General features: G+C 38.9%; 3 protein-coding genes across 3 annotated transcripts; all 3 read right to left on the minus strand.

The window, feature by feature from the left end:
* Positions 1 to 721: 721 nt before the first annotated feature.
* On the minus strand, positions 722 to 2,116 carry LOC131228116 (putative disease resistance protein RGA1). Its single transcript, XM_058223947.1, has 3 exons — positions 1,888 to 2,116; positions 1,702 to 1,797; positions 722 to 1,578 (listed from the first exon to the last, which is right to left on the minus strand). Exons 1-3 carry the CDS (start codon positions 2,114 to 2,116, stop codon positions 722 to 724), a joined length of 1,182 nt encoding a protein of 393 aa, XP_058079930.1.
* Positions 2,117 to 2,168: 52 nt separating this feature from the next.
* Positions 2,169 to 2,901, minus strand: LOC131227962 (putative disease resistance protein RGA3). Its single transcript, XM_058223775.1, has one exon. The coding sequence runs from the start codon at positions 2,869 to 2,871 to the stop codon at positions 2,449 to 2,451; it is 423 nt and encodes a 140-aa protein (XP_058079758.1). The 5' UTR covers positions 2,872 to 2,901; the 3' UTR covers positions 2,169 to 2,448.
* A 103-nt stretch (positions 2,902 to 3,004) lies between these two features.
* Positions 3,005 to 3,462, minus strand: LOC131228117 (putative disease resistance protein RGA4). Its single transcript, XM_058223948.1, has 2 exons — positions 3,160 to 3,462; positions 3,005 to 3,100 (listed from the first exon to the last, which is right to left on the minus strand). Exons 1-2 carry the CDS (start codon positions 3,460 to 3,462, stop codon positions 3,005 to 3,007), a joined length of 399 nt encoding a protein of 132 aa, XP_058079931.1.
* Positions 3,463 to 16,393: the final 12,931 nt, after the last annotated feature.

Below are 16,393 nucleotides of genomic sequence, written 5' to 3' on the forward strand. Positions count from 1 at the left end.
GCTAGAGGCTGTCACCTCTTCTTGGAGATTTGACTCCAATATGAATATCAGGGATGTGTGCTATCCTGTGCCAATCCTTGCCGTACTCCTCACATCACTTCTCTAAATGGGGACAACTTTCGATTGTTAGACGTTCGAGATTCTTCAGGAGTTGCAACTCGGATGGCAAACACACCAATTTATGACAACTGATAATCCCTAAATATTGAAGTGAGGACAGGTTTCCTATCCACACCGGCAGAGCCGTTAGACTTGGGCAATTAGCTATTTCTAGCTCTTGCAGTGTTGTAGCATGTCGTAGCCCTTCTCGCAAAGATGTCAACTTATGGCAGTTCCAGATGAAAAGTCTTTGAAGGGACGCAAAGTGTTGCAAACCCTCTGGTAAAGAAGCCAGGTCCAGACATGTACTAATCGACAAGGATTGAAAGGCAGTGAGTTGTTGCGGCCCCCCGATCAAACTTGTTAATCTTTGACAATTAAAAATGGCAAGACGTTGAAGAGAAATCAAGCCTTGTAGTCTCAAGGACATTAGACCATAGCTCTCACCAATCCACAGCAAACGGAGAGAAGCGAGGTTTTGTAACTCCTCTGGTAATGATACCACCTTATTGCAGTCATAAATATACAGAGACTCTAGAGCAGCAAGGTTTCCAACCTCCCTAGATACAGACTCAAGCTTTGGGCATTTGCTAATACTTAGGGTCAAGAGACGGGTATGGTTTCAGAATAACCCGTCCGGCAGCGACCTTAGCTCCTCAAAACCTTCAATCCAAAGGGAGGAAAGCGAGGTTAGGTTTTCCACTGAACCGAACAACATCTTGTTACTATCTATCAATCTCAATTCTATTAAAGATTGAAGCCATGGAAGCATCGTCAACTTTGGGCATCTACAGACAGTTAATTGATCAAAGCGAGGAAGTATTTCTCTTCTGTTGAATCCTGACCACTCCCCCAAATTAGGCATATCTCGGAAGGTGAGTTTTTCCAATGACGGGAATCCTTGTGTGATAGCATTGCCATAGAAATGGTTGTCAATGCATTTTATAGCATCCATTCCTTGTACCATAAGAACCTTAAGGAATGGTAACTGGCCGAGTGGGAGTAGCTGTTCACATCTTCTGCAATTGATCAGCGAGATTTTAACCAAATTCGGAAGCAATGAAGAACTCATCCAAAGCGGAAATCTGACACCCACATATTCTTTGACCACCAACCTTTTGAGATTCAGATGTGGTCGGAGACCTTCAAGCATTTGCTCGACATTTCCTTCCAAGTTAAGATCAATATCCTGACCCCATGAAAAGTGTAACATACGAAGGTTTCGCTTCTCCTTCAAGTTTGCTTCTTGGGCATCTGCTGCACACACCACGTTCTCAAGGTTTCGAATGGTCAATTTTCCTCGAAGGTTTAGGCCTTGCAGGTCTCTTATAGCACATCCAATATCCTTACCAACAATAAATATTGGCAAGGTCTTAAGGAACTTTAATTCCCCAATATTAGCTGGCATATGGATCAATCCATCATATCTATTGATTTCAAGATATAGGCTAATCATTTTGCTCATGTGCTTGGGTAAATCTGCAAGATCATAACACTCCAAGAGTCTCAAGGTTTGCAAATGGTGAAGGGTGCTGATAGATTTAGGAAGGGCTTGTATTTGAGTATGAAAGAGGTAAAGGTATCTTAAATGTTTCAACTTGCCAATTGAAACCAACAACCCGATATTGACATTTGCATAGCTTAAATCCAACACGCATAAGCACATAAAATGTACCAAAAGATTACGAGGGATGCTCACTGCACACCAAGTCTATAGAAGCAATGTTCGCAAATGTTTTGCTTTCCTTGAGGCCTTTGGGACTGTTAGGACCCTTCTACTATACCCACACTCCAAGAACAAATGGCAAGATATGTTAGGGTTACTCAATACATTGTTGACCTGCATAATCGAGCATTCATTCCCTGCAACAGAGCATGCAAGATCATGCACAAGGTCATGCATCTTGCACCATACTATATTCCCATCGCCATCTTTCTTGGCATCCTGAAAGAAGGACCGCCATAATAAGATTATTGAAATACTCTCCAACAGTGTCTTCCATTTGTTTACTTCCATGTGATGATTGAATGAAACCTTCTGCCATCCATGGTAGGATTAGTTTCTCCTTCTCAATTTCATAATCTTTTGGAAATATGGAGCAATATGCAAAGCATTGCTTCAAATGTGATGGCAGATGATAATAACTCAACCTTAGAGCAGGTAAAATGTGATTCGCTTCTTCCGGTAGGTTCCAAATTTCACTTTCTTTGACAAACAACCATTCTCTTTCCTCTGTTTTAAAGCGCATCAAGCTTCCAAGCGCCTTCGCAGATGCCCCCACACTTCTTCACAATTTCCTTTCCAACCATTACCAAGTTTGGATGTTCTTGTCGTCCTTGCCCAAATGCTCATTGCTTGAACAAAGACCAACAATCATCCTCTGATAATCTTGGCAAATGGTGTGAAGGGAGAGTGCCCATGATTGAAGCAACTTCTTCAATACGGGTGGTGACTATGATTTTACTACCCCTCGCACCCCCTGTGAGAAATCGTTTCAATTGATCCCGGTTCTCAGGATTTTCATCCCACACATCATCCAACACAAGTAAAAATTTCTTCCCACTCAGCTTTTCTTGAAGGCGACATTGCAGTAAATCCATGTCTAGGAGATCACATTTGCTATCTGTTGCTGACTCTATGATTGCTTTTGTTACCCTTCTCACATCGAATTCATCCGACACACAAACCCACATTCTTAGTTCAAAATGCTTCACTACCTTCTCGTCATTGTAAGCGAATTGAACAAGTGTGGTCTTCCCAACACCCCCCATACCGACTATGGGAATAATTGAGACATCTTCTTGAGTACTAACATGAATCAACAACTGTATGATTTTCTCCTTATCTTCATCTCTGCCATAAACTTCTGACTCAATCACAAAAGAGGCGGTTCGCAGTCTCTCTTCAATCTTCACCGGCCGATCTACAACTCCCTCTCTCAAATGGAACTTTGACCTCTCTGCTGCAATGGCATCTAATCTCTCCCCAGTCTCCCCTATCCTACTCCCCATCCTCAGATGAAATACAAGTGAGTTAGGAAAAGATAAGAAATTGCATACCCGATTCATAGCAGCAGACCAAATCCTTGCATTTCGCCGAAAAGCTTCTATTGCGAACTCATCTATTAAGTCATCTCCAACATAGGCCGCGTCCTTAAACCTCTTTAGCCAATTCTTCAGCGCCTCGTTCTTCAATTGCTGCTCCTCTGCGTCTCGAAACACGGCATGGATCGTTGACAACGTGCTCTCGAGCTTCCCCAACTCTTTCTTGACACCCCATGCTGATTCAAGCTCTTGGAGAAGTAAAGAATTCAAGTTCCCCAACATTGTTTTAACAAAAACTGAGAGAATTGCTTCTGCCATCTTTTCCTGGTATCGTGGAAATGCCCAACAAGTAAAAGAAAAAAAAAAGAAGTGTAATGTCGAATGGAAAACAATGAAACTGTATATGCTATGTTCCTTCAAGTGGGGAAAAAGATGCTATGTTGCTTCAGGTGGGAAATAAGGAGTCAAAAAGATAAGTTGTTGCTTTCATGAGATGAGATTTTATTGACGGAAGCGGATTGGCTGGTGTGCCACACATCACCCAACTGGCTAGTGTGTTTACGTCACCAAGTTTTGTGGGTCCCACCACAATGTATTTGTTATATCCAAATCGTCTGTCCATTTGGTGAGATCGTTCCAATGGTGGAGCCAAAAACTAAGACTGATCTAAAGATCAAGTGGACCATGATGAAAAAAGCAGTAGAGGATTGAACGTCTACCATTGAAAGCCTTATGGGGTCACAGAAGTTTGGATCAATGTGATATTTATTTTTCTTCTTCATCCAAGCCCATATGACCTTATGAACGGATTGGATGGAAAATAAATGTTATGGTGGACGTTACAAATAATACTATTTGTGGTATGGTCCGCTTGAGCTTTCGATATGACTAATTTTTGGGATTGTATTTTAAAATGATCTTCCAAATGGATGAATGGTGTAGATATAATAAATTAATCTCCTTTGAACAGTTCGTGCAGCTTGGAGCCTGAGAGCCTCAGTGTTGTCTTCACACGACACGTTTACACACCAGCCCAGCCAATCCAATCCGCTTCCTTTGTAGACAATGTGTGACCCTTTTTTTGACTACTCAAATTTCAATAGGAAAGGAACCTCTTCCACAGGAATACCTGAAATTAGGGGTGCACACGGGTCGGTTCGGTCCGGTTCTGGGGTGAAACCGGAACCGAACCGTTATTAACTGTTCTAGGATAATCGGAACCGAAACCAGACCGTTAGCACCCTAGAATCGAACCGAAACCGGATCGTTAAAACCGGTTCGGTTCTGTATCAGTTCCACAATTCCGGGAGAGAGAACCTGCGAAAGAGAGGACCAGCGAGAGAGAACTAGAGGGAGAGATAGAGAACCAACAAGAGAGTGAGAGAGAACAAGCAAGAGAGAGAACCAACGAGAGAGAGAGAGAACCAGGGAGTGAGAGAGAATGGAGGGGGATTAGGGGTAGCCGCAGCAGGGTTGGTGTGAATAGGTGAAGGGTATTAGGGTTTTTTTAAAAAAAAAATTTATAGGTTCGGTTCCACAGTTCGGTTCTACGGACTGGTCCATGGTTCGGTTCTACATACCCCCAAACTGAGAACCGAACCGAACTAAACGGTTCTTTGATTTTTGGAACCGGAACCGGTGCACTCTAGAACTAGATCAAACTGTACGGTTTGGTCGGTTCCAGTCCAATTCCATGGTTTTACCGGTTCGATGTGCACCCCTACCTTAAATGGTGTTCACGCGCATCTCCACCAAATACAAGTATAGTGATCGTGATTGCAACTGTGGGGACCATCTAATTTGGCTTTTGTACCCCTGGATTTGTAGAAGGAACATAATTCGAGGTACCATCATGGACATGTATGCTTCATCTCATGTGGCGTGTCAAGCAAACGTCTCAATTATCAAACAATCCCAATTGCAACCTCTCTTCAATATAAACGGCAATTGGATTCCTTCTAATACAAAACTGCGAACACCTAAAAACGTTCTATTATTAGGTATATAAATAATGGTCCACAGAAACATGCAACAATTTAAAAAGTAATTTAGATGGAAACTCAATAGGGCTCACTGTGATGTTTGTGAGATATCCACCTATCCATTGGTTTTTTAGATCAATTAGAACATGGGTTCAAAAATAAAAGGATTCCACTTCCAGTAAAAGTGGGTAGGGAAATAAGATTATCATTTAAACTTTCACAGTAATGTTTATATGACATTTTTACCATTTAGAAGGTCATATATATTGAGATGAACTAAAATCACAAAAATACTAGCCTAATCTAAAACTTCTTTGGCCTTACAAATATTTCAACAGTGAATGTTCAATCCCTATTTGTATGCTCTCAGGTGGCTCACTTGAGTTTTGTATCTGTCTTATTTTTAGTTCAATTTCTAACATGATTTGAAAACATGAATAGAAAGAGTAGATTTCTCATTAACATCACAATGAGCCTCACTTAACGTCCCCACATAGGGAGTTGCCGCCAAAGGTAATTGACTACCAATGGCACTATACCAAGTTAGGTGGCACTGTACCAAGTTGGGTGGCGACTCTTCCCGTGATAAGGATCACAAGAGTTTCAACGTGGGGTAATGGGTTCGAATACCCATTGCAGTTTAAAAAGGTGAGTCCTTACTCATGCCTCATTATTAGACTCACAAGAGTTTCAACATGGAGTCATTAGTTCGAGTACCCATTGCGGTGAAAAACCACTATGGTGTGAGTGTGTGGATGTGTGCGGCGGTGTGAGAGCGTGTGTGAAAAAGAAAAAATAAAAATAAAAAATTAGAAAAACCTCCATGGCCCTAGAGAAGTTTTCAACTGTAGGTGCTTAATCCCCACCATTTCTTATTTACTGTGGTGTGGTCTGCTAGAATTATGGATCTGCCTCATTTTTCTAATAATACCCTAAAATGAGTGTATAAAACACATTATCATGGTGGAGCTCATAAAGCTTTGGCACCAGCTGGTTGGCTGGTGTTGGGGTCACAGCCAAGCTATCTCAAATCTAAGCAGTCTTTACGCGAGGGGAAGTTCGGTGGGTCCACAGTAATGTTTGTGAGAATTTTATCTCCTCCATCCAATATTTTTCAAATCATGTTAGGGCAAGAGCATAAAATTAAGGTAGATTTAAAACTGCAGTGGATTGTACCCAATGAATATACTTGAAGAGAAAAAGAGAGATGTTGTTGAAATTTTGGCGTGATATTTAAATTTGAAAATAAAGTCATTACAATCTATATAATCTTGAATGGGTTACTGATTTAGACAATTAGACAAGTATAGCCGTCTAGGTAAATATTACATCCTATAATTTTATAAAGTAGTGTGGTGAAAATAGGAATATAATCAATTACTCATTTGAGGATTTCTATTTTACTAGACATATATACAGTGTATTCTTGGAGACAAAAATATCCTCAAATTTAAGCATTTTCTTCATCACAAATTTAAATTTTTATAATCATAAACTCGACTTAACAGATTGAACTCGAACCTAGCTCAAACTCAGCCCGGTCAGCCCGAGATGCTGACCAAACCGAGCTGAGTTGGACAATCAGGCTCAAGGACCGAGCTGAGCCAAGTTCAAGTTGGGGTTGAATGTTAAGCGAGTCGAGCTGAGTAGGGCCAAGCTCAACTTGGTTCGACTCGTGTATAGCTCTACCCACCAAGATCGAAACTTATACGAGCATTAGATAATATTGTGTTTGGATGTACAATGATATCAATTGAAATAATTTAAGATCGAACAAAGAGTTAGTGAATGATCACAATCAATTTCCAATGGTTGATTTGCAGTTGTTTCCCTTATTATCTTGATTATTATGTTTGTTTCCAATCCAACTTAAAACGGACATAATCACAATTTGAGACTAGTTATTGCTAAAATGCATCTAATCCAACTTTGGGCATTTTCCTTTCTTAGGGCCTGTTTGGTTCAATGTATTAGGTGGTATTATATGGGATTGAATTAAAAATGAAAATAAATGAAACTTTTGACTGTCGATATGATGGAATCTCGTAAATCCAACATGGACAACCCAACATAGGAGGTTTATTGGCTTAAGTAGCTTTTCCTACCCAAAATCATACATAATATGTCAAAAAACTCATCTCAATTCATGAGATACGACTATTTTAAGGTTCCAACAGTCTAGATCATTTTCGCATCTGATCAGGCCTTCTCCGGTCCATCTTTGTCATGAAAGTGTCTGCAACCTGCTCTACATCACACCTGTAAGCAGTGTTCGAGTTGTCGGTGTCGCTACAAGTTTCGCTGGCCGAAGATAAAGATATAATATCGTTATCGCCGATAACTGGAAATGCAGGAAAAAAGGGGGAAACATGGAGAAAATGGTGAAATTTTTCAATGAAACTTCAGGACATGCCTAAACACATATATTTACATATTTAGGAATAAAAACTTTACAAAAAGAATTCATTAAATTAAAAGTTTTCATTTAATGGGGGCTAAAAAGCATGCGCTGACCCAATCAGCAAAATATCATTTTTGGAGCTTTCTATTTTTTGCCCAAAAATAGAAGTTGAGTAGAAATTTAAAGAAATTATCCCCATTCAACTAAATCAGGGCCTGCCTGGATGTTATTTTCTGATACAATGATTTCTTTCTAGCAAAAGTGTCACAATTGTACAAAATCGATTACGTGCCAAAGGTGGACCACACCATGATGATCAACTGGAATGAAAATCAGATCAATCCACTCTTTTGGCTGGCACACATGTACACTAAGTATTCCATGGGCTGCCCATTGATTTTGAAGTTGTGGCCCACCCAAAAATCGGTTCATCTTGATCATCACGGTGTGTCCCACCATTTTCATGGATCTGATATACTATCAAAGACATGTTTATAGTAAAAAAAGAGGCGAGATGTTCATTGGATGGCCCCAAAAAGTTTAATGGGCCCCAAAAAGTTTTAAATGGTCAATGTTCATTCAACACTGTTTCCTGTAATGTGGTCCACTTAAGATTGGGATATACCTCATTTTTGGTCTCATACCGTAAAATTATCTATAAAAATAGATGAACAGCATGGATGAAACATATACATCATGGTGGGACCCACAGTGCAATGGCTGGTGGCAGGGGAATAGCCAATCCGTTACCAATCCGCACGGACGCGGCTTAGATACTGACAGGTTGAGTAGCGGTCGGCTACTGAGGTGACGTCACCATGTTCTGTAGGCCCCACTACGATGTATGTGTTGTATCCACACCGTCCATCCATTTTAAGATATCATTTTAAGCCATGAGCGAAAGGATGAGGTAGATAAAAATCTGCACTGGACCCCACCACAGAAAACAGTTCAAGAGTGATTCCTACAATTGAAACTATCCTAAGGCTGGCCATAACGTTATTTGAAATCCAACCCGTTCAAAAGTTAAAAATGACATGAAAGAAGGGAAAACACGAATATTAGTTTGATCCAAAACTTACGTGGCCCTCCAAATATTTTTCAACGGTAGACATTCAATTCAACTATTTCTTATGGTGTGGTCCATTTGAACATTGGATATGCCTCAAAATTTTTTATATAAAGGCCTGAAATTATCTTTTAACGTATATGGGCGGAGTGGATAAAACAAATAAATCATGGTGGGCCTTACATGCGGTGGCCGGGCTGCCTTTATACACGCGCGGATTATTTTCCGCGTAATGCGTTGATATATGCTCACTGCGTTCGTACGTAACTGGTGCGAACTTTTTGGTGGGCCATCATACATGATGGTAGTATAAAATCTGAACGGTCCACGTGATGCAGAACCCCATGAAACCTATACGGCCCAACTTTTACTTTGATCCAAAACTTTGGTGGGCCATGAAAGAAGAAAAATGTTTCATCTATTGATTTGCATTTCTCTTTTCTATAGCCTACCAGAGTTTTATATCGGTATGAAATTTGCCCCTACAAGGTTTCATGTGATTCCGCATCACATGGACTGTCCGGATTACACTCCACTGACACGTGTACAAAGGTGCGCATGTGCATAGGTGCGCATGCCTCATTACGCTGGTAAGAAAAGAAAAGAAAAAAAAAAAACCCGATATCTATTACGGGTTCTTCTTTACGAAAAGAAAAAAAAAACCCCAAAATTTCGTCTCCGCCGAAGAAATGAGATATTTGAAAGAGGGTTGATGCAGAAAGGGGATTTTCAAACCTGAAAATCCGAACGGAATGGCTCCGGGTGCTGTTGATCGATGCGTTCTTCCGAGCTCCAACTTCCGATCCGATCAACAAGTAGGCAATCTTCTCGATTCCGATATTTTTTCCGAAAGAGGGGTTTTCTTATTTCTGATTTTTTTTTCGATTTTTTCAAAGAGGGGTTTTCTCACGGATTTATGGGTTGTTGGCCACAGTTTTCCCGTGATAGGGATCGTGGTTGGTAGCTACAGTGCGAAAATCTTGATATTATCGGCGATAATCAAGGATTTTCGCCGATATCTCCGATTTTTCACCGATATCTGCGATATTTCGCCGATAATCCAAAGAGAAACGAAATAAGGGGGTTTCGGTATCGCAAGACTAGCGATACCGATATTATCGGCGATATTTCGATAATATCGCCGACAACTTGAACACTGCCTGTAAGTGGGTATAACTATGTTTGTGTGTGTAAGTTGCCATGAAAGTGTCTGTGACCCACTCTATGTCACACCTGTAAGTGGATATAACTATGTTTGTGTGTGTAAGTGGATATAACTTCTACATGTGTAAATGTATGGCAAATGCATAATTTCTTAGTGTATGCCTTGAGTGACATCAGTAGGTAAAATATAAGTTAGTGGAAAAGGACACCCGATCCACTAAAAAGCTTTGTTGGCAAGCTTTAACTTACAATGCCATGTCATGCTACTACGATGTGTACATGTCATCCAATCTATCTATCATGTGCAACTCCTTATATTTTTCTTGGTTTCAGATAACCAGGTTGATCCAAAACTCACGCGGGCCACACCACAAGAAAGAGTGGGGATGGAAATACCCATCAATGAAATCATTCCAAATTGTGGGTAGGGCCTACTATGCTTTTTATATGTCATCCTATTCATTCATAAGATGTGTCCCACTAGGGTCCTTACTCATGCCTCATTGGTAGACTCCCAAGAGTTTTAATACGAGGTTACGGGTTCGAGCACCCATTGTGGTATGAGTGTGTGGGTGTTGCATCCCACTGGGATGAATGAATAGCCTCAAACTAGGCCATTTCAACACTCTGGTGGTCTACATCACAAGATTTTAATGATCCTTGGCATGATTTTACATTGTGGGGCTCATTGAGCAGAGCATCAACCTGATTTTTGAGCTTCCAGGATAAAATGATGAGTTGCACATGATGGAAGGATTGGAGTGCACATAACAAGATAGGTCCCACAGCTTGCATTGTACGTTAAGCTTAACCTTTACTAGCTGTAAAGGGGTTTGAGGTCCTGTGCTGGTAGAGTAGAAACCTTGGACCCAAAAACTACTCAAGAGTCCCCTAGCACTTTATAACTTTTTTTTTTTTTTACAAGAAAACTCTTGGAAGGATCCTTGCTAACTGTTCCCTGGTGTGGCCCACTTGGGTTTTGGATTTGAATGAATTTTGGCAGACAAGGAGTACCTGGGGGCGACACATGATATACAGATTGATTGTCAATAAAACATCATAGTGGCCCCACAAAATGTTTTGAAGGTTGAAATTATCTTGGGTTTTTAGTGGATCTGACCTCATTTCAAATGGATGAAAGTGTCGAAGGAATGAACACAAGTAAAAATCCACACCACGAAGATGAGATGTGAAAAATGCTTTCAATTAATTTAGATTTAATTTTCAAGAGCAAGTTATGCTGGAGATGCAACAAGCCCTAATAGAATTTATCTAGCGTGAAAGCAACCTCAGACAAAATCAAATAATGTAATAGGGAAAGAATTAAAAATTCAATCAATCACAGAGAACAAATGAATTTTATATAGAAAAAAAATTTCGGAAAAAAACTATGGCACCAAGTGAAAAACAATCTACTTAATTAAAAAGTTACAAGAGATGGAACAACTTACATATTCAAAACCCTATATCCCCCTTCAAAACCCTCTCTCCGCATTAAACACTCGTTTCTTCTTTTACATTAACTCTAATGCCATATTACAAAGGCTTATACAGACTTCCGTATGAAATTAGAAATAAGACCCGCACTTATGCAGAACTTGCACGCACTTACACGTTCCATCGGTCGATCCAACTTGGCATTCGGTCGACCAAAATATCAATAGAGACTATCGGTTAACCGAAATAAACCTCGGTCGACCGAGAACATCACACCATACTTCGGTCGACCCAAGAATTCCTTGATCAACCGAACAACACTGCACCGGATTAAAGGCACTTTATCAACAATTTTCATCGTGGCTTTAATCCTTTAACTCCGCTACTCCAAGTTATTATCATTATCTCATAGCAGCATTATTATCGTTGCTTTTCGTGCACACTCTGTCTTCATTCCTTCTTTGCCATGTACAGAGAAGTTGAAAAAAACTTAAACTTCTCTATAGGAACCACTTTTATAAGCATGTCCCGCAGATTCTCACTAGTGTAAATCTTCTCAAAAGTAACACAGCCTTCATCTAACATCTTCCGGATAAAATGATGACGAATATCAATATTTATAGTTTGGGAATAGTATACCGAGTTATTCGCCAATTGATCACGCTTTCAATATCATAATGCACAAGCATGGCTTCTTGATGAAGCCCAAACTCATTCATCATTCATTTCAATCAAACAACTCCCTTGAATGTTTCAATCACTGCCATATATTCCCTTCAGTTGTAAAAAGAGCAACAAAAGACTAAAGCTTCGACAGCTAACATGTTTATCATATGCTTCCATCATCAAAGCAACTCCAACGCCTTTCACATTAATGCCAATACTCCCTCATTACAACTTTAATATTCACAAAATGTCTATCCTAAGGTAACTTGACTCGTTACCAAGATTACCAACAATTGTCATGATATGCATGATTAGTCAAAAATTTATTAGAGTATATTCAAACAGCATACTGGTGAAGCTAGAGTATCACCATTATATCACGAGCCTAACTGGATCACAAGGCTCGTTGCGCCATAGAAGCTCCTCACCTGTGTCCCTTAATTCTTTTTAGGGATCATCACCCAAAAACTATCACAATAAGTTAAGGGCTTGTTAGTCAACTCTAAATCAATATGAAAAGGGCTCGTCACCCTTTCCTAATATGATATGGTAAGTTTGTAGTCTCTATTACCGTTCACTGGTTACTATGAGGAGGCTCGCCAACAGCTCAAACACGGTGTCCCATATCACCATGCTCGACTCATGAGTCTTTGTAGGATCTTAACATAGTAATGGTTATGAATAAACTCATTTAGTAGGAACAATGATATTCTAGATTTAATCAAGTGTTATCTAACATTAAAAATCCTGCAGTCCAACTATTGTTGGTTGTTTCTATTCAACGCTGGTTGATCGAACAAGCCTCAATACGGGTTACCCATAACTTACACGTTTTACAAAATCGACTTCACAGCAATAACAATTCTAATCATAAGGCGATATTTAGTAATTTATACAACATAATCATTAAGTAATCAACATAATCATTAAGTAACTTGTCAATGTTATGTACAAACCATAAACTTATCTCATTCACTCAAATATTTCATCAAGGATGTTGACTACTAAAAGCAAATAACAACAAAATTTGCAATATCGAAGTAAATCTAGCAATGATTGATCGAACCCAAGGGTTGACAACCCAAGTTCAGGGCTACGATGTAGTAATAACTCAGTGATACTGAGGTCAATCCATAGGGAGATTGGTGAGAATACACTAAGAACTAATCTAAAGCTAATAATTTGTCTGGGTTTTTAATCCAGTGGAGTAGAAATGTTCTAAAACAATTAATAAAAAAAGACTAAAGATCTAAGAATCCCCAATCAATGAAACTTGAATTTAATTCACCTTCTCGAGGTGATAACTCAACGAGAACTTGATTTCAATCCGTTATATTCATAAGATAAAATAATAGGATCAACCACTACATCTAACATAGATTAGAATCATGATAGGGTTAATCTCTCATGAAGATTTAGGTAATCAATCACACGGAATCAAAAGTATCTAATGTACTCAGAGGCGACAATAGATCAATCAACTTTATAGATTGATTCCTTCCCCAATATAAGAATTCAATAACTTACAACCACAATTCAACATAAATAACTTAAACTTTCATTGAAAAAAAATAAATATCAAATATCCATTAAAAAGTTCATCCCTTAGCCTTACTTAAGAGATTAGCCAAGCATGAGTAACATCTTAAATAAAAATAAAAAGGAAAGTAAGAAAAATAAAGTAGAACCGAAGGATCGAGGTAGAAGGATTATTATGAAGAAGCTCCACCGCCTCTAGGTCTCTCCCTCAAGCCCTAATTCATATCTACGACAGCATAAAACACCTCCTTAAATAGGAAAAATCTACACCAACTTTGGACCGACTTTAAAATTCTGCACTTTTGTTGTGCTTCGGTGGCATCGACAATAGCCTTTGGTCCCACCTATGTCGCACCGAGTCCAATCGAAGGGGCACTTGACTGCAGCCGAATTTTCTCAAAATATGTCTGAAATCTGTCTTCTCTAGGTCCCATCGAAGTCTCATTCGAGGGCACGAAACATCACTTCGGACACACCTGACAATCAAGCCAAATTAAGTCTGGAAATCATTATTTTTTGTTGGACTATTTTTGGCACTTTCAGTCAGATCGAACCAACCTTAGGTGGGACCGAATAATTTGTTATTTCTGTTATTGAACAGTGTGATTGTTTAGTCTTTTCCTCATCTTTGGTACTTAGTTTTCTTATATCTTTGGCATTTAAATTCTTCAATATTATCCTCCAAATATTCAATTCTTCATTTTATCATTCTTTTAGCTGTAATTCACCCTTACTAAGCATGATTTCATCTTTGACTTTCAAAGTACCTTGCATGTAGGAAACATATGTTAGTAAGTTAATTTATCACTTGAATGTATGAAAACTAATGTAATTGAGAGAAGAAATTTGATCAATGATAGCATTCAAAGTCTTAGTTATAATATAAAATAATTAACTGAGACACTCAAGGGTTGATAAAAGAAAACCTAGAAGGAATGGTCTGTATCTTAGAAAAAGATTTCTCAATCTCCGCACACCGAGAGTTAGGGTTTTGGGAAACATCGGTTCCCAAAATAAATTAGAGAACTCACGTGAGAATTCAAATAATCTTACACTAAAGGACTTAATCAAAAGGTAAGAAGCATTTCTTACCTTCGATTGCAAGTGAGGGAAGGATGCGGTGAAATAAGCGGAAGCTAAGGTTTGATCGAACAAAAAAGGCAAGGGCAAGCACCAAGAAAACCCATAAATTTCTCTCTCTCTCTCTCTCTCTCTCTCTCTCTCTCTCTCTCTCTCTCAGACAAATAATAATCGATGTACTTAAAATCGGATGGAATGGATGAGAGCCCAACAATGAAGTATTTATAGTGCCAAATACGGCACATTTGGCCTTATCGGCTAGGTTATTGGTTATATAACCCTTTAAGGGGTTGGTTTTAGCTTTAGGAGCCCACTTGGGAGTATACAGCTCGATCTAAGTCATAGGATAATTGTCTCAACTCAAGTGGTGATCTACGCAAGGCATCAATTGCCTCAATTAACGGTTATAATCAAAAGTTAATTCAATGATCACTGATCGTCGATCGGGACCACGACTTTATGGATAGTTGTAGGATATTATTTTGGGTTAGTGCCCCTAATTTAGTCACAATCTAATAGTTCGATAACCACAACTTCGGCAAAAACCGAAGGTGGATAATTAACTTAAGTTCCTACTAATTTCAGCCCAACTTTACACAACGCTTGTGCTACCTTTCAGCTCCAAGTAGAGCGTCTCGACACACAGTCCTAGCTCAATGTCCTACGAGGGATGTCAAGCCCAGTAAGGTGAACGTCTTTCCTTAATTTCAAGTTTAATGGTCCACTATAAAGCTTATTTGGTTAATCAGGGCATTTCTGGTATAAACTAAGTAGTGAGATTTCCCATACATGATGATCAAGGTTTGGATTACCTAAGTTCACGGTGCATCATATTCCTAAACTATGGAATCCGCGATTTATTCCTAATCGTCCTAAATCTCACATTTTTTAGCTAAGCAGCACAATTAATAGGTTTTGTACTGTCCTTTGACAGTAATCCTCATGTAAAAGCTAAGGTCAAGTAAGAAAATTTTACAAGACATTACATTGTATCTCAATGGTAAATTATGATCCCTTGGTGGATTTCTCCTAACAGGCAGTGGCATCACCTTTTCCTGTACCTCTGTCTATGACTTAGTTTCTTCAAGTGTTTCAACTTTATTTGTTTCAACATTAATCATTGATTTTTCTGATTTCATGTGTTCATCATTTCGATTCCTTGTGATCTGAGAATTAAATGCCTCACACTGATAAGAGGAACTCTTAGATGATGAATCATATACTGAATGTTGTGCTAGGTCACCAGACATATGGAATCCTATTAAATCCAAATGGTCTATTTGATTTCTAGGAGTAAATTATACTGAGATCCTAAACAATCAGATTGATCTGACTGTTTGATAGGCCACACCAATCGAATGATGTTTGTTATCAAGATTATGCAGCTTTAAATAATATGGACTATGGGTGGTTTAGATCAACAAATCGATGGACCTCTACCTCTTTATTAGTCACGAGAGGGCCAATGATTGGTTTAGATCTATCCAATAGACTTAAGTGGACCCCAAATCAATAATAAAGAAAAAAATTCATTTTTTTTATTCAGATTGTCAAAAACAGATTGAATATGACTTCTTTTGATTTGAATTTTGATTTGAGTTGATTCGATCCACAGAGTCGAAAACCGTATAGAGACAAAGGATGAATTTTATCTATTCAATCGATAAGTTGTCGATTTGATTGACAAGCCACCGATTGAAGTCGATCTTATCGACAATGTTGTTGATCCGATCAACAGACCGCTGGACTGATCTGTTTAATTCTTAACCTTAATATTTGGATTAATAAACTTAGAATACATATAATTCAACATACATTTGATGTGATAAAGTGGGTCTCACATTAGCAGTGATATTTCTAAACCCTATGTTTAGGGTTGGTTTTGGAGGATTGCGATTTGACAGCATGTGA

The sequence above is a fragment of the Magnolia sinica genome, chromosome 15 (assembly GCF_029962835.1).
Source record: "Magnolia sinica isolate HGM2019 chromosome 15, MsV1, whole genome shotgun sequence".
NCBI classification, from domain to species: domain Eukaryota; kingdom Viridiplantae; phylum Streptophyta; class Magnoliopsida; order Magnoliales; family Magnoliaceae; genus Magnolia; species Magnolia sinica.